This window comes from Acomys minous (assembly GCF_964271855.1).
Source record: "Acomys minous genome assembly, chromosome: 12".
NCBI lineage: Eukaryota > Metazoa > Chordata > Mammalia > Rodentia > Muridae > Acomys > Acomys minous.
The window spans coordinates 93,387,473-93,413,876 of NC_140493.1; the positions used below are offsets into that span (position 1 = coordinate 93,387,473).

General features: G+C 49.8%; 1 protein-coding gene across 1 annotated transcript; it reads left to right on the forward strand.

Moving 5' to 3' along the window:
• Nucleotides 1-61: 61 nt before the first annotated feature.
• Nucleotides 62-7,857, forward strand: TUBG1 (tubulin gamma 1). Its single transcript, XM_084748843.1, has 11 exons — nt 62-311; nt 624-736; nt 916-1,083; nt 3,226-3,294; nt 4,833-4,912; nt 5,341-5,467; nt 6,025-6,111; nt 6,201-6,350; nt 6,665-6,817; nt 6,901-7,062; nt 7,457-7,857. Exons 1-11 carry the CDS (start codon nt 263-265, stop codon nt 7,652-7,654), a joined length of 1,356 nt encoding a protein of 451 aa, XP_084604969.1. The 5' UTR covers nt 62-262; the 3' UTR covers nt 7,655-7,857.
• Nucleotides 7,858-26,404: the final 18,547 nt, after the last annotated feature.

Below are 26,404 nucleotides of genomic sequence, written 5' to 3' on the forward strand. Positions count from 1 at the left end.
TTGCGCATTCACCCAAGGGAAGAGAACGCTGGGTCAAAATACGTTCCGGGATCTGAGCGCGATTCAGAGTTGCGCACGCGCAATCTGCACTGCTGAAGCCCAATGAATGACGAAATTCCATATCCGGAGCTTAGCTCTCATTGGAGCGGAGAAAGTTCAGGGGGTGGAGCGGATAGTTTGGCGCCTGCGTCTTGCGGCGAGCGCGCTAGCGGTCGGCGGCGTTGCTGGCGGGAGAGGCTGCAACGCCGATGTTTGAGGAGCGATGCCGAGAGAAATCATCACCCTACAGTTGGGCCAGTGCGGCAATCAGAGTGAGCGAACTTCCAGAACCTCCACCAGCCAGGTTCCTTAGACCCAATGGGGCCCTCGCAATGAGACCCTAGATTCCGTGTGTCCTTCCCAGAACCGTAGTTGCTCTCCGAAAGGCGATCCCCCACCCTGTGCCCGGCTGCCCAAAGCCAAAGGACCCTCCCCTGTCCAGTCGCTGGCCTAAGACACTAGGGAGTCCTAAGGCTAAATATCTAACCCTAAGACACAAGCGTTGAGTCCCCCCACTGGCTACTTGGAACCTACCCACACCCACATATCCTTTTTTTTTTCCCCTGCCCTCCTCGCTCTCTAAGTTGGGTTCGAGTTCTGGAAACAGCTTTGCGCTGAGCATGGCATCAGCCCCGAGGGCATCGTGGAGGAGTTCGCCACCGAGGGCACTGACCGCAAGGACGTCTTTTTCTACCAGGTGCCCCCACCCCTAAGTGACTTGACTGACCAGGATCCTGGGGACCTGAAGGGACCCGCGGCTGGGAAACTCACTGGGCAGATGGGAACAGAGTGGCTGTGTTGAGGAGGGAGGGCCTGCAGGAGGCTGAGTTGGGAGGATTCACAGGCTTTGACCCTTCTCGGCTTCCCTTGGAGCAGGCAGATGATGAGCATTACATCCCCCGGGCTGTGCTGCTGGACCTGGAGCCCCGGGTGATCCATTCCATCCTCAACTCCTCCTATGCCAAGCTCTACAACCCGGAGAACATCTACCTGTCTGAGCACGGAGGAGGAGCTGGCAACAACTGGGCCAGTGGGTTCTCGCAGGTCACTTGCTGTTCCCCTGCAGGGCTCTCGACTCCTTGGGTGGGCACAGGCCCTGTGACTTTCTACAGGTGAAACTGGGTCAGAGACGTATACTGTGAGTGCTGGAGCAAGGTAGACGTGGCTATAGGAGCTAACTCGAACACTTGGCACCCATGCTGGCTAGTACCCGTGTTGCGAGCCATTTAAGCACTTTATATGTTAGCTTAGTAAATCTCCGAATAACCCTAGGAGTAGGTGCTATAGGTCTACCGTCTTTTATCTACTTGCTCAGCCTCAAAAAACTCCGAAACCAAAGAGGTTTCAAACTCTGCTTAGCAAAACCAACGCTCAGTGGAGAAAGGCTTTGTTGATGTCTCTACTCATACCTTTCACAGCAGAAATGTTGGCATGCTGGGCAGTAGTGGCTCACACCTTTAATCCCAGCACTCGGGAGGCAGAGGTAGGTGGATCTGTGGGTTCGAGGCCAGCCTGGTCTACAAAGCGAGTCCAGGACAGCCAAGGCTATACAGAGAAACCCTGTCTCAGAAAAAAAAAATAATATATATATGTATGTATATATACACATATGTGTGTGTATGTACATATGTGTACATATATATATATTGGCATGTTTGATAATGCACTTCAGACACCTCCATGATTGTATTTCTATTTATTTGGAGGTTCTAGGAACAAACCAATGCCTTGAACATAAATACTGGACAAACTTACACCACTGAGCTATATAGACATACATCCCCAGCCTCTGCCTCCCAAGTTCTGGGATTAAAGGCGTGGGCCAACACCGCCCAGAACATGGTCTTTTTGTTAAATAGGAAATTTAGCTATTTACTTTTTTTTTTCCCCCAAGACAGGGTTTCTCTGTGTAACCTTGGCTGTCCTGAAACTTACTCTGTAGACTAGGCTGGCCTCGAACTCACAGAGATTTGCCTGCTTCTGTCTCCCAAGCGCTGGGATTAAAGGTGTGCGCCACCACCCAGCTAATAAACATCTTATATGTATACACAAAATTACCTTTCAAAACCTGAAATATTTTTATTTCTCAAAATATCTGGCTCTGTGAATATTAAATAATGGACTGTGGGCCTATCTTTTACCTTCATTCTATAACTGAGGAAAAACTGAGATAGTTAAATCTTCCTGAAGTCACAAAACTAGGTTGAAATGAGCTACAATAATAGATGAGGACTGGACATATAGTTCAGTTGGGAGAATAAAGCCCTGGCTTAGGTCTTTTTTTTTTTTTTTTTTAAGAATTATTATGTATACCATATTCTGCCCACACGTGTGCCTGAATGCCATAAGAGGGCACCAGATCACATTATAGATAGTTGTGAGCCACCATGTGGTTGTTGGGAATTGAACTCAGGATCTTTGGAAGAACAGACACTGCTCTTAACCTCAGAGCCATCTCTCCAACACCCTGGCTTCAGTCTTTAGCATTGCATAACAACTGGGCAGAGAGGGCCAAGCACAGTGGCACACACCTGTAATCCCAGCACTCAGGAGGTAGAGGCAGGTGGATCACTGTGAGTTTGAGGCCAGCCTGGTCTGCAAAGAAAGTGCAGGACAGCCAAGATAACACAGACAAGCCCTGTCTCAAAAATCAACAACAACAACAAAAAAGCTGGGCAGAGTGGTGCATGTTGGAGGTGGGGTCAGGAGGATCAGGATGTCAAGGCTATCAACTCGATGGAGAATTTGATGCCAGCCTAGGCTACTTGAAACCCTGACTGGAAAAAAAAAAAAGCTGGGCGTGGCGATGCACACCTTTAATCCTAGCACTTGGGAGGCAGAGGCTGGTAGATCCCTGTGAGTTGAAAGCCAGCTTGGTCTACAAAGGAAGTCCAGGACAGCCAAGGCTACACAGAGAAACCCTGTCTTGGGGGGGGGCGTGGATTATAGAGCCCTTTCTAGCACAAGCAAGGTCCTGAGCTCCAGTAATTCAGAACTGCATATGAACAGAAAATCTGGGTTGAGGTGTGAATCGCTTGCTTATTCCCACTGTTGTAGGGGCTCTCGGTGCACAGCAAGGCAGCTGTGCTGTGTATGAGAGTCAAGGGTGGCTACCCTGAGGTCAGTTCTTGTTCCGGGCTCTGTTCCACCTCACCTTTCTGTCTGTCTGTCTGTCTGTTTGTCCAGGGAGAAAAAATCCACGAGGACATTTTTGATATCATAGATCGGGAAGCGGATGGCAGTGACAGTCTGGAGGTGAGTGTCCCGGGGATGTCTACCAGGGTTGGACATGTGGGGGCTTGGCCAACGCCCTTCAGAAATCACCTGTTAGGGGCCATTGAGAGGGTAACAATGCCGTGTCCAAGTTTGACAACCTGAATTTGATCCCCAAAACCCATAATAGGATAGAACTACAAAAAGTAGTCCTCTAACCCCTATGTGTATATAGTGGCGCACACACACACACACACAACCCCTACATGCGCGAGCGCGCACACACACACACACACACACACACACAATAATTAAACTATTTTTTTTTAAGCTGCCTGTTAGGTACAAGAGCCACTTGCTTATCCTTTGCGGTGGTCAGAGGCCACTGGGCCTCCCTGAAGGCAGGGCGGAGTCTCTCCTAGGCAGTAAGGGGACACTGGGAAACAAGAGCCCAAGACATTGTGGGATGTGTCTAGTTTGAAATTGGGCCTAGAGGAATGGCTCAGTGGGTAAGGGCACTTGCTGCTCTTGCAGAGGGACCTGGGTTCGGTTCCTAGCACCCACGTGGTGGTTGACAGTCATCAGTAGTTTCAGTTCTTGAGGAACTGATGCCCTCTTCTGACCTCCACAGAACCAGGCACACACATTTGTGCACATACATATGTACATGCGGGCAGGCACATAAATATGTTTTTTAAAAATTCTCAGGCTGGAAGAGCCGGGCGTGGTGGCGCACGCCTCTAATCCCAGCACTCGGGAGGCAGAGGCAGGCGGATTGCTGTGAGTTCGAGGCCAGCCTGGACTACAAAAGCGAGTCTAGGTCAGCCAAGGCTATACAGAGAAACCCTGTCTCGAAAAACCAAAAAAAAAAAAAAAAAGAAAAGAAAGAAAGAAAGAAAGAAAGAAAATTTCGGGCTGGAGAGATGGCTCAGAGGTTAAGAGCACTGGCTGTTCTTCCAAAGATCCTGAGTCCAATTCCCAGCAACCCCATGGTGGCTCACAACCATCTATAATGAGATCTGGTGCCCTCTTCTGGCCTGCAGGTGTAAATGCAGGCAGAACACTATACATAGATAAATCTTTTTTCTTTTTTCTTTTTTTTTTTTTTTTCCTTTGAGACAGGTTTTCTCTGTGTAGCCTTGGCTATCCTGGACTCACTTTGTAGACCAGGCTGACCTTGAACTCACAAAGATTAGCTTGCCTCTGCCTCCTTGAGTGCTGGGATTAAAGGCATGAGCCACCACACCACTCAGGAGGCAAAGGTAGGCTGATCACTGTAAATTCGAGGACAGCCAAAGCTACACAGAGAAACCCTGTCTCGAAAAAAAAAAGAAAAAGTCAAAAGGAAATCCTGTCAAGGGAGCACAATGGCACACACCTTTAATCCCAGCATGCAGGGAGGGAGGCAAAGGCAGGCAGCTCTCTGTGAGTTCAAGGCCAGCCAGGTCTACAAAGTGAGTCTAGGATAGCCAAGGCTACACAGAGAAACCCTATCTTAGAAAACAAAACAAACAAACAAACAAAATTAAATCCTGTCCTTAGACACCTGGACACGTATAATAGCCCCTTTTCCTACACAGGGCTTTGTGCTGTGTCACTCCATCGCTGGGGGGACAGGCTCTGGCTTGGGCTCCTACCTCTTGGAACGACTGAATGACAGGTGAGCCTGTGTCTGGGGAACTAGTTGAAGACAGGTCCCTTACCTTTGTTTCCTAAGGCACTAGGGGCGCAGCAGATATGTCTCCCTGTTCGCTGGACCCCTTTCCATTCCCTCCTACTGTGAGGAAAAGTGAAGGCACAATGGAGAAAACCAATAATGCTCCTAGAGTTCGGAGCCCAGAATGTAGGCCCTGCCTTGAACGTCCAGGAATGTGTCCGGGTTTGGGACCCAGGATCGTACAGCGTCTCTTTTCTTCCCTTGTTCTTTCGGGCTTTTATCCTTTCAGAAATGAAGTCCTCCCTTTTCTACTGTTTTTGGCCCGACCCTAGTTTTCCTGTCCACAGACAGACAGATGCTCCTAGACACATTGGGGAAGTTGGGGTTCACCAGATCTTTAACCTATTGCCCTCTCCTCCCAACCCCACCAGGTACCCCAAGAAACTAGTACAGACCTACTCCGTGTTTCCCAACCAGGACGAGATGAGTGACGTGGTGGTCCAGCCCTACAACTCCCTTCTCACGCTGAAGAGGCTGACCCAGAATGCGGACTGTGTGGTGAGCCCAGGGTTCTCCTGGTTCCTGCTCTCATCCCCTCGGACCCTCTTGTGCTCCGAGCTTGAGAGGGTCCTTTTTTTTTTTTTTTAAGATTTATTTATTACATATACAGTGTTCTGCCTGCATGTACACCTGCACACCTGAAGAGGGAACCAGATCTCATGATAGATGGTTGTAAGCCACCATGTGGTTGCTGGGAATTGAACTCAGGACCTCTGGAACAGCAGACAGTACTCTTAACCACTGAGCCATCTCTCCAGCCCCTCTATTAGTTTTTTTGTTGTTGTTGTTGTTTTTTGGTTTTTTGAGACAGGGTCTCTCTGTGTAGCCTTGGCTGTCCTAGACTCACTTTGTAGACCAGGCTGGCTTCGAACTCATAGCGATCCGCCTGCCTCTGCCTCCCAAGTGCTGGGATTAAAGGCGTGCGCCACCACTGCCCGGCTGAGACGGTCCTTTTTAAATGAGTGTTTCAGGCCATGAGGTTCAACGCTAGACTCAGGCTGAGCTCCTCATGTTCTTGTCTCCATAAATCCTCAGCCCTCTGCTATTCCGTCTAGGTGGTTCTGGACAACACGGCCCTGAACCTCATCGCCACGGACCGCCTGCACATCCAGAACCCATCCTTCTCCCAGATCAACCAGCTGGTGAGTCCGACCATCTACCAGAGGGTTGTCAGAAGAGGGGTGTCCCACCTGCATCGAGCCCCGTCATCTATGGGCTCTCCTGTTCCCAGGTGTCCACCATCATGTCCGCCAGCACCACCACCCTGCGCTACCCCGGATACATGAACAATGACCTCATCGGCCTCATCGCCTCGCTCATCCCCACCCCTCGGCTCCACTTCCTTATGACCGGCTACACCCCCCTCACCACGGACCAGTCCGTAAGCTCTCCCGCAGTGAACCAGCACTGTGGCCTCTCTCTTCTCCCTGCTGTTCCAGGGCCCCCTCTGCAGCCCTTCCCACCCCATCCTCCCAGAAGCTGTACTTGGGGACTGACACTGTGCCACCAGCTTGCTGCCCTGTCTCCACTTCCTAGTGCCCTTGGCTCCTGCAGGGGCAGTGCTGATTAGGATCTGCTTCTGCTCATGCGCAAGGGCAGGAGTTTGCTGAGCTGAGAGCCAGGATCCTCTGCCTGTGCATCTCTGGGTTGCTCCCTGACTGCTAACCTGGTCCCTGTGAACCCCGCTTCCTTCAGGTGGCCAGTGTGAGGAAGACAACGGTCCTAGATGTCATGAGGCGACTGCTCCAGCCCAAGAATGTGATGGTGTCCACAGGTCGGGACCGGCAGACCAACCACTGCTACATCGCCATCCTCAACATCATCCAGGGAGAGGTGGACCCCACCCAGGTAAGGGAGACCCCATCACCCTATCCCCAGGCCCGCAGGGTGGAGGAGAAGCAACCACCCCCCCCCTTCTCTGCCCACCCCAGGTCCACAAGAGCCTGCAGAGGATCCGGGAAAGGAAGTTGGCCAACTTCATCCCCTGGGGCCCAGCCAGCATCCAGGTGGCCCTGTCGAGGAAGTCTCCCTACCTGCCCTCAGCCCACCGGGTCAGCGGGCTCATGATGGCCAACCACACCAGTATCTCCTCGGTGAGCAGTCTTCTGTTTGTCTTTGTGTTTCCGGGAGTCAAACCCAGGGCTCCAGGAATGATAGGCAGCTCTCCCACCTCTGAGCCACACCCCCTAGCTCCTGCTCTTGGGCCACTCTGTCCCACTCCCTGCCACCATCAGCATCCCAGAGTCTGTCCCTAGTTCTGTGTCCTACGCTGGGTGCCATCCTGAAGCGCTCCTCCTCTCCAGCTGTGTAAGCTGCACCTGCTTTGCCCATCTGCAGTCCTGCCACCCCTGCTCCTGGCATCCGACTGTGGAGAATAACCGGGCCTAGGGTTCCCGGTCTCTCTGAGCTGTACTGTTTCTCGAATTTCTTTGTGACACCCCCGCCCCCACCCCCACCCCCACCCCCGTCCTGTCTCCATGCCCCAAGCTCTTCGAACGGACCTGTCGCCAGTTTGACAAGCTGCGGAAACGGGAGGCCTTCATGGAGCAGTTCCGCAAGGAGGACATCTTCAAGGACAACTTTGACGAGATGGACACATCCAGGGAGATTGTGCAGCAGCTGATCGACGAGTACCATGCGGCCACACGGCCGGACTACATCTCCTGGGGCACCCAGGAGCAGTGAGTCCCCTGAGGGCAGGGACCCTCATTTGCCTTACTGGTTGGCCCAGGCCCTGCCTAGCTGACTGTGCCCCTCAGAGCACAGATCAGGGACCTCACAAATCACTCGCATCCGCACATCTGCGCACTGTCTGTTGGCTTGGGGGGTGGGAAATACTTCTTCTCCCAGAGTATTTATCTTTAATAAAAGCACGGGATGTAAGTCAAGGCACTGGTCTCTTTGAACTCAGGGTCAGAGCTGGGGACCGACTGAGCCGCCTGTTTCTTCACTCGAGGATTCCTCCTGCATTTTTTTTTTAGTTGTATGTGCATTGGTGTTTTGCCTGCATGTGTGTCTGTGTGAGGGTGTCAGATCTTGGAGTTACAGACAGTTGTGAGCTGCCATGTTGGTGCTGGGAACTGAACCCAGGTCCTTTGTTAGAGCAGTCAACGCTCTTAACCGCTGAGCCATCTCTCCAGCCCTCCTCCTGCACTTTCATCTCTTAGATGTTTATCTTTGCCTCTAGCTCTGCCTTTGGCCTAATTGTGGAGGACACAGATGGCTCTTTCCCCTGCCAGCATTCCTTTCCAGAAGAAATGATAGCATCTTTTTCTCTGTCCAACCTCCTCTGGCCCCAGTTCCTCCCCGACTGTATCAGGCGAACATTCCATTGCTCACACTGGAGTGTGATGTTAGCTGCGACAGCACGCCGGGGGCCACCACACTACCTTCCTCTAGGCTCTAACCAGGGAAGTCAGCCTAAATGCATTTCGGCTTCTGGCAGTGCTGGAGAGCAAGAGAGCCCAGACTGGAGCCTGAGGAACAGCAGGAGACTCTGCCTGACACTTAGACCCAGCAGGGTGCAAAGTGGCTCCGTAGCTGACATCCCTAATTCTGTCCTCGACTGGTCTTCACTTATGCAAGGCTGTTACTACATTTCATCCATTGGTGTGTGGTTATGAGTGTTGTGAGCGTTAGGGTAAGAGTGAAAGAAGGCAGAACAGCTGGGGGGCTGGGAGGCTAGTCTCTTTCCCACCAAGTGGGACCCAGGGAGTAGAACTTAGGTCATTGGCCTCAGGGGCAAGCAACTTTGCCTGCCAAGCCATCCCACCACCCTTTTTTTTTTTTTTTTTTTTTTTTAGCCAGGGACGGGGGTTGGGGTGGGGAGCACACGCCTTTAATCCCGGCACTTGGGAGGCAAAGGCAGGTGAATCTCTGTGAGGCCAGAACAGCCAAGACTACACAGAGAAACCCTGTCTCAAAAAAGAAAAAGAAAAAAAAGGCCAGTGGTGGGAAAATCAGGAGGCAGAGGCAGGTAGATCTCTGAGTTCGAGGCAGCCTAGTCTACAGAGTGAGCTCCAGGACAACCAGAGCTACACAGAGAAATCCTGTCTCAGAAAAATCCTTCGGGCCCACAAGGCAGGTTCTCCCTAGATTGTGGAAGACTGGCAAGGGACCCACTGAATGCTTATATACCCCACAGGTAGGAACTGTAATGTCAAACTGGCACCGTGGTGGCTCACACCTGTAATCCTAGCACTCTGGGAGGCAGGCAGGTCGCTGAGTTCGAGGACAGCCAGGTCTACAAAGCGAGTCCAGGACAGCAAGGCTACACAGAGAAACCCTGTCTGAGAAAAATAAAACTGTAATGACTGCTGAACACCATGCATCAAGTACATTGCCTTGTGTAATCCTAATTACAAACCTATGAAGGACTGGGTATCATTACCGATCTCATTTTATGAATGAGGAAACAACAAAGTATATTACCAAGATACTCCACTACATGGCAGAATTGAAACAAGCTCTACTGTCAATGACCAGCATCTGTGATTGTCTAGGGTTTTTTTGGGGGTGGGGTGGGGAGTGGGTTGTTTGTTTTTAAGTAGTGGGGTTTTGTTTTGGGGTTTTTTGTTTTGTTTTTGAGACAAGGTTTCTCTGAGCAGCTTTTGATTGTCTTGGACTGGCTTTGTAGACCAGGCTGGCCTCAAATTCACATCGATCTGCCTGCTTCTGCGTCCGGAGTGCTTGGATTAAAGGCGTGTGCTGCCGCCACCACCCAGCCTGTTTTGTTTCTTTTTAAGTAATAGGCAAACAAGCCCATTTCTTGGCGGTGGGGGCGTTGAGACAGGGTTTCTCTGTGTAGCCTTGGCTGTCCTACTCATATTGTAGACCAGGCTGGCCTCAAACTCACAGAGATCCGCCTGCCTCTGCCTCCCTGAGTGCTAGGATTACAGATGTGCACCACCAAGCCCGGCTTCATTTTTTCAGCTGTATTTATTTTATCTCCACATGTGTGTATGTGTGTAAGCCTGGTTGCCCACAGAGATCAAAAGAAGGCATTGGTTCCCATGGAATTGCACTCCGGATGGTTACCAGCCACTGTGCGGGGGCTGGGAACTAAACCCAGGTCCTCTGCAAGAGCAAGTATTTCTAGCCACTATCTTTCCTCTTTCTGAGATTATGTCACATTAGGTAGCCCAGGCTAACCTTGGACTTGCCATGCTCCTCCTGCCTCTGCCTCGGCCTCTGTAGTGCTAGGACTGTATTATGTGCCACCATTGCTGGCACGTACACACACACATACACAGACCACTTTTGTGTGGCGCCAGGGAACAAATAACAGCGCCTGTGTAAGTTAGGCAAGCACTGTCCCATGGAGCTACACTCCTAGCACTGGTGTCTGTGTCTAACCATTGGCACTGTGTTTCCTTTCGTAGCTTCCAGGCCGTTTGTTTTTGGGTTTGGGGTTTTGGTTTTGGTTTTTCGAAACAGGGTTTCTCTGTGTAGCCTTGGCTGTCCTGGACTCACTTTGTAGACCAGGCTGGCCTCGAACTCAACAGCGATCTGCCTGCCTCTGCCTCCTGAGTGCTGGGATTAAAGGCATGTGCCACCATGCCCGGCTCCAGGCCAGTATTGAATCTGTTCATTTCTGGGAGCTTTCGGAGCCACAAGATAAGCCCAAGGCTTGCAAAGATATGGGGACCTCGAATGCTTATGTAAAGAAAGCATGTTCAATCCTCGGTAATATCACCATTAACTGACTTCAGGTTCAACTGCCACGTACCCATCACTCAGTGCAAGGTAGCTAGCAGCGTGCCTGCCCTCAGGATGCTTTAGGCAAATACTTCACTTCTCACTGGACTGGGAGGCTGAGTCCATGGTCGAGCCCTTGCCCCCGGCTGATAGTCCACAGATGGAGCATATACAGGCCAGCCCCCATGCTAAGATGAAACCTGCGCTGAACTAAAGCAGGAAACAGGCAGGCAGAGCCAAGTTCCAGGCTGGGTTAGCAATGAAGAGTCTGCAAGCCTTTCCCACTACAGTCAAAACGACCAGTCCGACACTGTCATTTGCTAACCTGCAGGAGGCTGACTCTGGCAGACAGCATGGTCATGATTAACCTGATACTTGTTCCTTCAGGGAGGAAGGTGGTGTCTGTGAAAGCGAGAGTACACCCGGTGCCTGCTGTGCTCATCTCCCACTTCTACACTGTTGGATGCTCTGCTGCATCCCTCCTCCCCATTTGATGACCTTATTCCTGATGGCCAAACTTTGGTCCTTTGGGGCATCTATATAAGTGGCTGGTGCTAGCCAGGTGTGGTGGCGCATGCCTGTAATCCCAGCATTCAGGAAACAAAGGCAGGAAGATCACCGTGAGTTCGAGGCCAGCCTGGTCTACAAAGTGAGTCCAGGATAGCCAAGGCTACACAGAGAAACCCTGTCTTGAAAAAAACAAAAAAGCAAAAGAGTGGCTGGTGCTGAGTGGAGGGTGCTGAGCCACCCAATGTTGTGAGTGAGGCGACTGGATGTAAATTGCGCCCCCTCCAGGCCACAAGCAATCACTAAGCCCTCCTTTGCAGGATCCAGTTAAGGCAAGTATGGACACACACACCCCCAGGCTTGTACTGGGTGTGGTGACATGGGTTTAATTCCAGCACTCAGAAGGCAGAGGTAGGCGAGTCTCTGAGTTCAAAGCCATCCTGGTTTACAAAAAAAACTGAGTTCTAGGTTAGCCAGGGCTACACAGAGAAACCCTGTCTCAAAAAAACCAATAGGAGGGTGGGGGTGGGGAGAATGCTAGCTTTGAATAGCAATATGTCCACCAGCCTAAAGAAGTGGGTAAACCAGGCATAGGGGCGCACGCCTTTAATCCCAGCACTTGGGAGACAGAGTCAGGCAGATCAATGTGAGTTCGAGGCCTGCCTGGTCTACAAAGTGAGTCCAGGACAGCCAAGGCTAACACAGAGAACCCTGTCTCAAAAAACAAAACAAGAAAAACAAAAACAATTAAAAAAAAAAAAAAAGAAGAAGAAGAAGGGAGTAAATTCCCTAGCAGGGAGGAGTGACTGCAAAGCTGCCTCTTTTCACTGATTGGTGTGAGCCAGGTGTTAGGAACATGGACCAGCTATTCAATGCCAGCCTCAGCCAGGCCCCTCCCCCAAGGCTATTTCCAGATTACCCAACACCCCAGACAGGGGCAGGCCCCTCCCAGTTCTTGGCCGGCAGCAAACCCCAAACTGTGTCAAGCAGAGGGCAGTGCAGAGGCCAGGTGGAAAGAGGCCTCTGGGAATTGGGGGGGGGGGGGCAGGGGGGGGCAGCAGGTGGTGCCGGTAGTGAAAAGCCCTTGTGGTCAGAGATACTGCAAGGCACTGCTATAAGTGTCCTGACTGAACGTGGGGGGGGGGGGGGAGGTTGCTGTGAAAAAGCTGGAGAGCAAGCAGGATGCCCAAGCCAGCCAGGAGCAGGGATGTCTTTAACCAAACGACAAGAGAAAGTTAGCCATTTAAAAGGTGCTGTTCTCAGACTACTCCATGTGAGGTGACGTCACTCCAGGGCCCCTGGAAACGTGGGTGAGACAGAGCACTGGGAGCAGGAAGCACACATCCCAAAATAGACTTGTGTACATGAATCTAAAACATAGGGACAGTTTGAAGAATGGATGGAGGGTAGGTCAGGAGGTGCCAAGCAGAAATGGTGGTAAGATGGAGCATAGCCACTAGCCAAGGTGTCGCCGGATGCGTTAGGCCAGTGGGTCTCATGCAGGGTCTCCACCAGCCAAAAACCATTCCAGATCTCCCTACAAAAGTGGCAGCCCTCTGTAGAGAGTCAGTTAAAACCCGGAAGGCAAGCCGGGTGTGGTGGCGCACGTCTTTAATCCCAGCACTCCAGGAGGCAGAGGCAGGTGGGTCGCTGTGAGTTCGAGGCCAGCCTGGTCTACAAAGTGACTCCAGGACAACCAATGCTAACACAGAGAGAATGTATCAAAAAGAAAAAAAAAAAAAAAGAAGGAAGACAATACATGTTCTACTAACAGCCTCCAGCTCTCCTCCCCTACATAGCCTCCCCACATACCCCCCCTAAACAAGGAAGGACCCACTCTGGAAAAGTAACAAAAGCATTTGAGTTTGATGTTCAGGGAGCTGGAGAGATGGCTCAGTGGCTAAGAGCGCTGTTTCTCCAGGGTTCAGTTCCCAGCACCCACTCAACGGTTCACAACCATCGGTAACTCCAAGCCCAGAGGCGATGATGCCCTCTGACCTCAGGCACCAGGCACAAATGTGGTGCACTTATACATGCATTCAGACAAAAGACACATACGCATAAAATAAGTCTTAAAAAAAAAAAAGAAGAAAGAGCCGGGCATGGTGGCGCACGCCTATAATCCCAGCACTCGGGAGGCAGAGGCAGGTGGGTCGCTGTGAGTTCGAGGCCAGCCTGGTCTACAAAGTGAGTCCAGGACAGCCAAGGTTACACAGAGAGACCCTGTCTCGAAAAAAAAAAAAAAAGAAAGAAAGAAAGAAAGAAAAAGAAGAAAGAAAAATAATACAATAAAATTGGCATTCCATTTTTTCTAGTCTATCACCTAACAATTGTTGGGTCATGTCTTTTCTTTTTGTGACAGGGTCTCATTTTGTAGCCTACCTGGCTTGAACTCCTAATTCCCCTGCCTCAGCTTCCCAATACTAGGATTACAGGCACATTCCTCCGCACCCAGCTGACACTAGCACTTTCCTAAAAATGGAAACTAAAGGGCTGGCCAGATGGCTTGGCAGATAAAGGCTCCTATGCAGAGTGATGGCTTTCTGGCCCTTCCTGTGTGACTCCCTGCTGTCTTGCCTCCTGTCCTCCCTTTGCCTCTGTGCCTCATCCTCCTCTAAGTAAGAAGCTCTAAAAAAGAGCGGGATACAGTATAAAATTCTGGAGGATCTTCTGGAGAACCTCTGCTTTCACTGAAGGATCCACAGTGTGCCAGCAAGGTGTGCAACTAATAGGCTTTTTTGTTTGTTTGTTTTGGTTTTTGTTTTTTGAAGACAGGGTTTCTCTGTGTAGCCTTGGCTGTCCTGGACTTGCTTTGTAGACCAGGCCTGTCTCGAACTCACATTGATCCACCTGACTCTGTCTCCCAAGTGCTGGGATTAAAGGCGTGTGCCACCACGCCCGGCCTAATACTCTTTTTGTTTGTTTGTTCTGTTTTGTTTTTTACTTTCCAGACAGGATTTCTTTAATTTTAATTTTTAAATTTATATGCATTGGTGTGAGGGTGTCAGATCTTGGAGTTACAGACAGTTGTGAGCTGCCATGTGGGTGCTGGGAATTGAACCCGGGACTTTTGGAAGAGCAGACAGTGCTCTTAACCACTGAGCCAACTCTCCAGGCCTGGTTTTTGGTTTTTTGAGACAGGGTTTCCCTGTGTAGCCTTGGCTGTCCTGGACTCACTTTGTAGGCCAGGCTGGCCTCGAACTCATTACAATCCACCTAGCTCCACCTCCCAAGTGCTAGGATTAAAGGCATGCACCACCACCACCCAGCCATCTTTATTATTTTTTAAATTACATACATATATGCGCATCTACATACTGGCCTGTACTTGTGTGAATGCAGGTACTCACAGAGTCCAGAAGAGGGTGCCAGATCCCTTGAAGTTGGAGTTAAAGGTACTTGTAAGCGCTGGGAACTGAACTCAAGGTCCTCAAGCCTTCCAGCCTCTTAACAGCTGAGCCATTTCCCCAGCCCTTTCTTCCTTCTCTTCTCTTAATATAAAAAGAAAGACACAAAAGCAAGTTCTTGCTGTGAAAGCTTAGTAACTTAAATTCAGTCCCTGCAAGCCACAGTGGAAGGGAATATAATAAATCAAAAAGAAAGAATTTAAAACATCTTTAAGAGCCAGGCGGACAAGGTGGCACACACCTGTAATCCCAGCACTCAGGAGGCCAAGGCAGGCAGATCAATGTGAGTTTGAGGCCAGCCTGGTCTACAGAGTGAGTTCCAGGACAGCCAAGGTTATACAGAGAAACCCTGTCTTGAAAAAAAAATTTTTTTAATTAAAAGAAGAAAAACCAAAACCAAATAAGCAAGCAAACAAAGCAAAAAAAAAAAATCTTTAGCTGGTCATGGTGATGCACACCTTTAACCACAGCACTTGAGAGGCAGAGGCAGGCGGATCTCTGTGAGTTTGAGGCCAGCCTGGCCTACAAAGCGAGTCCAGGACAGCCACAGAGAAACCCTGTCTTGACAAAATAAACAAATAAGAATATTTAAGGCTTATTTAGTGTGTAAGAGTGTTTTGCCTGCCTGCATGTATATGTACCATATGAGGTCAGATGGTGTTGGCTTCCTGGAACTGGAGTTATTGCTGGTTATGAGCTACCATGTCAGTGCTGAGAAGCAAACCTCAGCCCTGTGTAAGAACATCAGTGCCGGGGTTTGGGATTTAGCTCTGCGGTAGAGCACTTGCTTAGCAAGTGCAAGGCCCTGGGTTCAGTGTCCTCAGCTCTAAAAAAGAACAACAGTGCTGCCGGGTGTGGTGGTGGCATGCTTTTAATCCCAGCACTCGGGAGGCAGAGGCAGGCAGATCGCTGTCAGTTCAAGGACAGCCTGGTCTACAAAGACAGCCAGGCCTACAAGAGAAACCTTGTCTTGAAAAAACAAACAGAAAAACAACAGTGCTCTCAAGGGCTGAGGCAACTCTCAAAAATCTCTAAATAGCAAATAGCAAGTTTAAAGATGATAAAAAGTGGAGCTGGAGAAATGGCTCAGAGGTTAAGAGCGCTGGCCACTCCCCCAAAGGCCCTGAGTTCAATTCCCAGCAACCACATAGTGGCTCACAACCATCTATAGTGAGATCTGGTACTGTGCCATCTGCTGTTGTGCAAGCGTACACCCTGGAAGAATACTGTATCATAATAAATAAATGATTTTTAAATTCTTTATAAATAACTAAATAAATATTTTTAAAAATAAATCAAGATAATAAAAAGTGAAGCCTGGTTGTAAGGTTAAGCTTCATAAGGGCCCCACCTAAGGGGTTCCAGTGTTCCTGGGAGAGGGGCATAGGACTGCTGCCATGTGTTGGGGAGCCCTTTACCCTGCGTGATGCACTCACACACACACACACGTTATCCGGCCCTTTGAGGAAGGATATTTGTCATTTATCATCAGAAGGAAATGGGCACAGGAAGATAAGGAACTTCCTTGAGTTCACACACTGGTAAGTTAAACACTCTGGACCCCAGGACCTTTGGCTCTAAATCAGTACACCAGGACACCGGCCCCGCTGATCTGGCATGCTACAGCCTCCAGTGACACTGGAGGTTCTTCAGCTGGCGGGAGGGATGGGGGAATCTGCACTCATCTGGAGCTGCCTTGGAGAGGGCTGTGATTTGAAATCTGGAATGTTCCCTACAGCCTCATGTTTTGTATGTGCGGTCCACAGACTGTAGCAATGTGTAGCATGGCTGTGCACCGCGTGCATGCCTGGTGTCCATGGAGGCCAGACACACACAAATAAAACCATTTTTAAAAAGACTCTTCCCTATGGGTTCTCAAATCAACACTAACAATTCCTGGTGGCAAAAAAAATTAAAGGCACTCTTTTGTTGTTTTTGTTTTTGTTTGTTTGTTTGTTTTTCGAGACAGGGTTTCTCTGTGTAGCCTTGGCTGTCCTGGACTCGCTTTGTAGACCAGGCTGGCCTCGAACTCACAGCGACCCGCCTGCCTCTGCCTCCCAAGCGCTGGGATTAAAGGCGTGTGCCACCACCGCCCGGCTAAGGGCACTTCTTAACAGACAAGCAAGCAGAAGAATGAAAGCCCAGGGTTGTTTTAAGTTTTTATTCCATATACCGATTTGTTTATTGTGTGTGAGGCTGTGGGTACCTTAGGGGAGGTCAGAGGATATAACCGTGAGGAGTCCACCACCTAGGTCCCAAGGATTGAATTCAGGCTGTCAGTCAGCAAACGCCTTTACCCCTGCTGAGCCATCTCCCTGGGACAAAAGACTAATTGGAAACTTTAACTGTTTCCCCATAGACATAAAACCCTACAGAAGATTTGAGAATGAAAAGTTAACCAATCAGTTCGGGTGTGGTGTAAGCCTACAGTGCAAGCTGAAACAGGAGTTTAAGTCTGTGGTTCTGCAGGGGGTGGGGAGAGGGGGTGTAGGGGTAGAGGAGTGTGGGGGTTGGGGAGGCATGGGGGGTGCAGGAGGGAGGGGATGGGGAAGGTATAGGGGTGTGGGAGATGTGGAGGGTGTGAGGTGAGGAGTTGTGAGGGTGTGTGTGTGTGTGTGTGTGTGTGTTGACTGGGAATGAAGCTCAGTAGACAGCATGTTTGCCTGACATGCACAAAGCCCTGGTTTCACCCCTGGAACTCATAAAACTGGACTGGACTCTGTGATGCTGGACCGCAACCCTAACACCTATGAGGAAGATCCAAAGTTCAAGGTTATCTGAGGCTGAGTGGTGAGCTTAAAGCCAACCTGGGCCATTCCAGAAAAGAATAAATAAATAAATAAATAAATAAGAGTTATGAAATCCACAAGGTCCTGTAGTTTGTCCCTTGTCCTCTGAGCTCAGGCCACACTGGTAGGCACACGGTGACCCAATGAGGCAACGTCTTTTCTCTGAGACTGACACAGGCTGGTCCTCCCTGCCGTCGCCTGTACCCCTCCCACCGATGGCTCCATCACTCTCCCCTCCAGACAGCCAGGCCAGCCAGGATGGTCTGGTGCTCAATTTGTCACCTGGTAATGCTGAGTAAGAAGGACTTCCAGCTGGCCAGTCACACCGTTCCATGTGTCCCCTCTTCTCCGCCTCTGCCTCTCATGCCCTCCAGTTGCTGTAGATAAACCAGTAAGCACCGGCACCTGGACATCCTTGAGGCAAATTTTCTGGAATCTATATTCTCAGAAGTGTCCGCTTAGCCCAGTGAGGTCTGTCACTTGGCCACTGGCCAGATTACATTTTCTGGGTCACTTTGACCTCTTCAAAGGCCACAGGTATCAGGATCCTCACGCGCTGACATCTTTTTTTTTTTTCTAGTTTTTCGAGACAGGGTTTCTCTCTGCTATCTTGGCTGTCCTGGACTCACTCTGTAGACGAGGCTGGCCTCGAACTCACAGGAATCCGCCTGCTTCTGCCTCCCGAGTGCTGGGATTAAAGGTGTGCGCCACCACGCTCCCGCACTGACATCTTATTCCAGCTCTGTCTGCCTGCGTTCTGGCCCCAGCCTGAGTGCTCATCTGTACAAAGAGGGGTCATTCCAGCCTCCTGTGACCTGTGTCCTAAAGGACAGTGGCTGTGCTCCCTTTATTCAGGATTTGGCTGCTTTCCACTTCAGTTACCTAAGATACCTCTGAGCTAAGTGTGGTGATGTACACCTGTAATCTAGCATTCCAGGAGGTGGCAGCAGGAGGGACCAGGAGTTCCAAGACCAACATGCGCTACCATGGGGCCCTGTTGCCAAAAGCAAGCAAACCAGTGGTCAAAAAAAAAAAAAAAAAAAAAAAAAAGAATAGGTAAAACTTTCAGAAGTAACAACCCCCTGGGAGAAACTCTTCCGGTCTAGTCTTTGTCAACGGTAAGAAGCCAGGTAGCCTCTTCCACAAATACAGACTTATTCCTACAGGTGGAGGCGGCCCCAGAGGCCATCTTGGATGTTCTAAACTATTCCGTATTTTAAGTGTTTTTTTTTTTTTAACTTTTATTTTCTTTTTGAGAGAGAGTCTCCAGCACCCAGCCTGGCCTTAAGCTCCTTCTAGAACCATAGCCTTGAATGCTCGATCCTTTTACCCTCATCTTCAGAGTGCCCCACTAACAGTATATTTTCTTATATAAATATTTGTTTTATTTTATGAGCATTTTGCCTACATGCATGTCTGTGCACCACATTTCTGATGACCTCAGGGGTAAGAAAAGGGAATCTGAGCCGGGCATGGTGGCGCACGCCTTTAATCCCAGCACTGGGGAGGCAAAGGCAGGTGGATCGCTGTGAGTTTGAGGTCAGCCTGGCCTCCTACTATGACAAGTCCTTCCCAGTGTGTACCCCAGGATGGCCTAAAAATTAGAACCTTCTCCTCCATGCCCTGAGGTTCTGGATGACAAGTCAGGACCACCACACCGAGCCTTACAACTCAGTTTCAAGCAGGGAGGTTCCATTAAAACGTCTTGGTATGCCAGAGAGTGGTGGCGCACGCCTTTAATCCCAGGGTTTGGGAGGCAGAGGCAGGCGGATCACTGTGAGTTTGAGGCCACCCTGGTCTACAAAGTGAGTCCAGGACAGTCGAGGCTACACAGAGAAACCCTGTCTTGAAAAAAAAACAAAAACAAAAACCCATAAAACATAGCTACAAAGAAAGTTTTTTTTTCCCCTCAGAAACTCAGTACCCACCCTGCGTACTCTGAACTAGTGCTTTCTATCTGTGAGTCACAACTAAGGTAAACACCAGCTAATGCCATGTAAACCCATACCCACTGAAGAGAATAGTTATACATTCCTAAAAAACCACTAGGGATCCTCCCACATTGTCATTTTACTTCCTGGCTTTTCTATATTTTCGATTCTTTTTTGTTGGTTTTTCGAGACAGGGTTTCTCTGTGTAACAGAGCCCTGGCTGTCCTGGACTCAACTTTGTAGGCCTGGCTGGCCTCAAACTCACAGAGATCTGCCTGCCTCTGCCTCCAGGAGTTCTGGGATTAAAGGTGTGCGCCACCACTCCTGGCTCTCCTCAAAATTTTTAAAAATTATTTTATACTGTGCAATGGTTGCCAGCCTGGTCTATAGAGCAAGTTCTAGGACAGCATGGGCTACGCAGAGAAACTGTGTCTTGAAAAACTCAAAATAAACAAATAAATAAAACAAGACATCTCTACATTAGCAAGTAAAAGCCAACAGGGATTATAAGATTTTTTTGTTTGTTTGTTTGTTTCCCCAGTCATTTCTAGATAGGTCCTGGGGGAGGAAGCCTGCCAGACGAGGGGACACAAGATAAAATCACTTTGGTTCCTACATGTGAGAACACTTGGTTTCAACAGCAAAAACCACCTCAAACCACTAGTGTGTCCCCTGTGTCATGAAGACGGCAGGATCCTGCACATGGCTCGGTTTCCACGGTTTCTTGGCTCCTTCCTAGAGCACCATCGATCCGTCCCATCCTGTTTGGTGTTGGTCCATCCTGAGAACTTCCTGGTTCACTTGCTTTGTCACTAATGTGCAGATTGTAGCAGCTCTCACTGGGGACTGACTCTTCAGCGTCACTGCGGAGCCACAGGCTCTACAAGGCAGACCTGCTGAGCTCCAAGGTCAACAGCCAAAGTCTTACTCCGAGTAGGTAAGTAGGGAAGGCAAGCTAACCGCAGCTACTACCCTTCAAGGGAGCTGGGTGGAGTGGGGCACCAGATTGTAATCACAGCACTTGGGAGGAGGAGGCAAGAGAATCCAGAGTTTAAAACCAACCTAGGCAGCTGGGCAGTGGTGATGCACACCTTTAATCCCAGCACTCGGGAGGCAGAGGCAGGCGGATCCCTGTGAGTTCGAGGCCAGCGAGGTCTACAAAGGGAGTCCAGGACAGCCAAGGCTACACAGAGAAACCCTGTCTCAAGAGGAATAAAAAAATAAAACCAAAAACAATAAAAACAAAAAACAGCCTAGGCTACTTGAGACACTGTGGGGCGGGGGGCAGGGGACGTTTTCCTCATTCATGAAATGAAAAGGTGACTCGGGCTTGTGAGGGACATTGGGACCCCTCACTGGTGTGGCTGTGGCCTCTAGCAGCCTCTCCAGGGCTGCTTCCACCTCCCTGATTTCCTTGGGGTTTTTGTATGACATCATTTCCTGCATGAACACTGGGGGTAGGGCTGGGAAGGCCTAATTAATAAGTGATGTCCAAGGCCGGTCCAGCTGTGGCTTGCTGTCATGACCCTCCAATGAGTCCAGCTGTAGCATGCTGTCACGGCCCTCCAAGGAATCAACGGTAGGGCTGCACTGGAGCAGGCAGAATCCATCCTCATCCCACACAAAGGCCCGGAAGAGAAGGACAGAAACAGCAGCAACCCTGGAAAGCTACTTTTTCATTAGGTACAAGTGAAGAATATCAAGATTTTGAAAATGAAATACAACCTGAAGAAGGTCTTCCTAGGGGAAAAAAAGGTTTCCTTTTCTTTCCATCTTTTTTTTTTTTTTTTGGTCTGGTTTGGTTTTGGGTTTTGTTTGTTTGTTTGTTTGTTTGTTTTTTCTTGTTTTAAGACAGGGTGTCTGTATGTAGTAGTCCTGGCAGTCTTGGACTCAGAGATCCACCTTCCTCTGCCTCCCAAGTGCTGAAACCAAAGGTGTGCACCACCAGCCAGGCATGGTGGCACATGCCTGTCAGCACTCAGCACTTGGGGAAGCACAGGTATTCAGATCTCTGAGTTCAAGTCCAGCCTGGTCTATAGAGCAAGTTCCAGAACCGCCATGGCTATACAGAGAAACCCTGTCTCAAAAAATAAAATAAAATAAACAAATAAACAAAAAGGTGTGCACCACCATCTCCACGGGCAAAAAAGTGTTTTCCACAGCGGACTTAAATGAAAGCTGGGGTCTTATTTATTATGGGAGGTGAGAGTTGAAAAAGGAACAATATGGATCTGAATTAAAACTGTCACAGAATCGGACTGGAGAGATGGCTCTTCCAGGCATCCTGAGTTCAATTCCCAGCAACTCCATGGTGGCTCACAACCATCTATAACGAGATCTGGTGCCCTCTTCTGATGTGCAGGTATATATGTAATAAATAAATATATATTTTTTAAAAATTGTTACAGAATCATGAAAAATTTATCATGAAATTCCAATACACAGGACAAAATAGACACAGTGGAATAAGGAGATGGCTCAGTTGGTAAGAAAGCTTGCTTTGGAAGCAGGAGGATCTGAGTTCAAATCCCCAGCACCCACATAGAAAGCTGGGCATAGCTATGGCCCTGTAACACCAGCACTGGGGTACAGAAACAAATGGATCCCGGGAGTTTCCTGGCTAGCCAGTGTGTCAGAAAAGGCAAGCTGCCACGCCACTGAGAAGCTCTGGTAGTGTGGTGGTGGTGGTGGAGGTGGTGGTGGTGGTGGAGGTGGTGGTGGTGGTGGTGGTGGTGGTGGTGGTGGTGGTGGAGGTGGTGATGGTGGTGGAGGTGGTGGTGGTGGTGGTGGTGGTGGAGGTGGTGGTGATGGTGGTGGAGGTGGTGGTGGAGGTGGTGGTGGTGGTGATGGTGGTGATGGTGGTGGTGGTGATGGTGGTGGAGGTGGTGGTGGTGGTGGTGGAGGTGGTGGTGATGGTGGTGGAGGTGGTGATGGTGGTGGTGATGGTGGTGGTGGTGGTGGTGGTGGTGGAGGTGGTGGTGGTGGTGGTGGTGGAGGTGGTGGTGGTGGTGGTGGTGGAGGTGGTGGTGATGGTTGTTTTCAAGACTGGGTCTTCTCTGGGTAGCCCTGACTGTCCTGGAACTCACCTTGCTCTGTAGACCATGCTGGCTTCAAACTCACAGAAGTCTACCTGCCTCCGCCTACCAAGTTCTGGGATTAAAGACATACACCACCATCTCCCAGGGAGAGTCCCTCTTTCTTTCTTTCTTTTCTTTTCTTTTCTTGTTTTTTTTTTCCCGAGACAGGGTTTCTCTGTGTAGCCTTGGCTATCCTGGACTTGCTTTGTAGACCAGGCTGGCCTCGAACTCACAGCGATCCATCTGCCTCTGCCTCCCGAGTGCTGGGATTAAAGGCGTGCGCCACCACGCCCGGCACTCTTTTTTTTTTTTAATATTTATTTATGTATTATGTTTACAGTGTTTGGCCTGCATGAACACCTGCATGCCAGAAGAGGGCACCAGATCTCATTACAGATGGTTATGAGCCACCATGGGGTTGCTGGGAATTGAACTCAGGACCTCTGAAAAACAGCCAGTGCTCTTAACTGCTGAGCCATCTTCCCAGAACCCTCCAATTTTTTTCTTTCCTTTCTTTTTTTTTTTTTTTTTCCTCAAGACAGGTTTCTCTGTGTGTATCCCTGGCTGTCCTGGACTCCCTTTGTAGACCAAGCTGGTTTGGAACTCACAGGGATCCATCCACCTGCCTCTGCCTCTGGAGTGCTGGGATTAAAGGCGTGTGCCACCTCTGCCCGGCTTTTCTTTTCTTTCTTTCTTTTTTTTTCTTTCAAGACAGGGTTTCTCTGTGTAGCCTTGACTGTCCTGGACTCACTTTGTAGACCAGGCTGGCCTCGAACTCATAGTGATCTGCCTGCCTCTGCCTCCCAAGTGCTGGAATTAATGGTGTGTGCCACCATGCCCAGCCAAAATATTTTTTCAAATAAAAACCTTTTTTAGCCAGGCAGTGTGACATACGCCTTTAATCCAGCACTCAGGAGGCAGAGGCAGATCTCTGTTAATTTGAGGCCAGCCTGGTCTACAGAGTGTCTTTTGTTTGTTTGTTTTTTGAGACAGGGTCTCTCTGTGTAGCTCTGGCTGTCCTGGACTTGCTTTGTAGACCAGGTGGCCTGGAACTCACAGCGATCCACCTGCCTCTGCCTCCGGAGTGCTGGGATTAAAGGCGTGCGCCACCACAGCCGGTCCAGAGTGAGTTTCAAGATAGCCAAGGCTACACAGAGAAATTCTGTCTCAAAAAAAAAAAAAAAAAAAACAAAAAAACCAAACCAACAACAACACATACTTTAGTAGAGTGAGTCTGCATATGACCCAAGGATTCAGATCCAGGAGGTCTGCAGTGGCCCTGCCATGAGGTAGTTTTAGGATGCCCTCCTAGATGCTGCGGCAGTAGTTGGTGTGGAAGGTGGTGGAGGTCTGTGCCTCTCCATTCTCTGGTGTTACCATCATCGGCAGGCCTCCTTAGACCAGATCACTGGGTGCCACCCCCAGGTGCCACCTGAGTCAGGTAGGGCACAAAACACTGTGACTCTGGCAGCTTCCCAGGTGGTGTTGATGCTGCCTGCCTGGGACCACACTTAGAACCGCTGCTGCCCAGGCAAGAGTCCAGCCCATGAGGATGCAAACCTGGGTTTAGCCTCGCCTCTGTTACTAGCTGGCCGGATGACTCCATCTGGCAGGAACGCATTCAGCTGCAGTCAACAGAATGCCCAATTAACAGCAGCTTAAGCAAACAGCACACTGCGGGTTGTTTTTCTTACTTGTTAAATCCTGAGATAGGCACACCAGGGCTGGGGCCTCTCTTAGCAAGTCAGCAAGAACATTCTGATCTTGAATATCCCCCCAAAGGCCCATATATTTAAAAAAAAGCTTGGTCCCCAGGGTGGCTCTGTTGGGAAATGGAAAAGCCATTAAGACTAGGGCCAGCAAGCCTGGGAAGTGGTTCAGTGGTAGAGTGACTTACTACAAAAGCTGACCATCTGAGTCCAGTCCTTGGAGTTCACAGGGGAAGGAAAGAAAGGGCTCAGCCACGTTGCCCTCTGACATCCTTCAGGGCACAAGCACACCTTCAATCTGTCTGTCTGTCTGTCTCTTTCTCTCTCTCTCTCTCTCTCTCTCTCTCTCTCTCTCTCTCTCACTCACACACACACACACTAATAATAATAATAAGTAATAATAATAACTATTTAAATAAAATAAACAGAGGTAGGGATTGAGCCAGGCTTGGTGGTATAGCCTGCATTCAGTCAGGAGGTGAAGGCACAGAGATGGTTCAAAGCTATCCTCAGCTACACAGCAAGTTTGAAGACAGCCTGTACTATGTGAGACCCTGACACTCCTGCCCCCCCCACACACACCAAAATAAAAGGGCACGGATGAGCTCATTGTTTAGTAGAATGGCCTAGAATGCACAAATGCACAAAACCCTGGATTTGATCCCTAGCACCGAATAAAAACTGGGTGTGGTGGTGACCGCTTGTCACCCCAGCACTGAGGTAACGGAGGAGGTGGGAGATCAGAAACGTAATGTTATCCTTGACTGCATAGCAAGATCCAGGCCAGCCCAGGCTGCAGGAGACCCAGATGTTAAAATTAAGAGTCAAGGATTGGTGAGAGTCCCTCATGGTTTTTTTGGTTTGGTTTTTTTGTTTGGTTTGGTTTGTTTTTTCGAGACAGGGTCTCTCTGTGTAGCCTTGGCTGTCCTGGACTCACTTTGTAGACCAGGCTGGCCTCGAACTCAACAGCGATCTGCCTGCCTCTGCCTCCCGCGAGTGCTGGGATTAAAGGTGTGCGCCCAGCAAGAGCCCCTCATGTTATGGCGGTGCATCCTTAGAGGGAATTGTAGACGGAGTCTGGGCCTTCCTCTTTTGCCATGAGGTAAATGGGTCTGTCCCACCATCATGAGATCCTGACTCATCACAGGTCCAAAGCAGTAAGGGCCAGGAACCCGTGCGCCACAGTCCCCCCACGTGGAAGCCAAATAAGCCTTTTCTCCTTCAGGGTTGAGCCTCTCAGTCATTTCGTCAGGGCAGAAAGTGACCAACACATGGTCATCTTGCCTTTCTGCCTGTTGAGTCACAACACTCCTCCTGGGGAGATGCAACACCCACATCTACTCACCCCAGACAGCGAACCCACAACACACTACAGGACACGGATAACACAAAAGTCCAGGTTGGTGAACAATGAATTTTACCAGGAGTGGGGGGGGGAGTGGGGGTGGTTGTGCAGTGGTTCTCAACCTGTGGGTCGTGACCCCTTTAGGAGTTGACTGGCCTTTTCACAGGTGTCACCTAAGACTATCAGAAAATACATACGTACATTGTGATTCGTGGTGGCAGTGAAAATAATTTTATGGTTGGGGGTGGTCACCACAACATGAGGAACTGTATTAAAGGGTCGCAGCATTAGGAAGGTTGAGAACCACTGACTTACAGGAATGTTGCATGAGGGATTACTCAAGGACACTGTACCACTAAACCCCACCCCAGCAGGTGACAGCTCACAAAACTGGAAACCTAGAATATACCACATATCCTGCAGGCAGAGCAACAAGTTAGAAAGGGTCTATTCCAAGCCGGGCGAGGTGGCGCACACCTTTAATCCCAGCACTCGGGAGGCAGAGGCAGGTGGATCGCTGTGAGTTCGAGGCCAGCCTGGTCTACAAAGCGAATCCAGGACAGCCAAAGGCCACACAGAGAAACCCTGTCTCGAAAAACAAAACAAAAGTGCCTATTCCAGGTTCCTCAGTTGTTCCAAAGCTCTTCAGGAAGCTCAGCTGGGTTTTGCTTCTTTCAGGGGGCTGGTCTGGTCTGAGAGTTTTCTTTGCAGCTTGCCTGCTTTTCTGGGGGGTGGGGGGTGGGGGGTGGGGGCGGGGGCGGGACGGTAGAGCGGCCATGACTTTTCACTGCTTACTCTAGTAGGGCGGGGCCTAGCGAATCTGGTCAATTTCAGAAACTTCCTGAAGTTTCGTTAGTTGTTGATCTTCCGGCTAAGGCGCGTCCCTGTAGGATGGAGTATTTCAATATAAGAGGGAACTTGGCAGCAAGGCCCCGCCATGACTTAAGTACAGCTACAGTGCTCACAGAAGCAA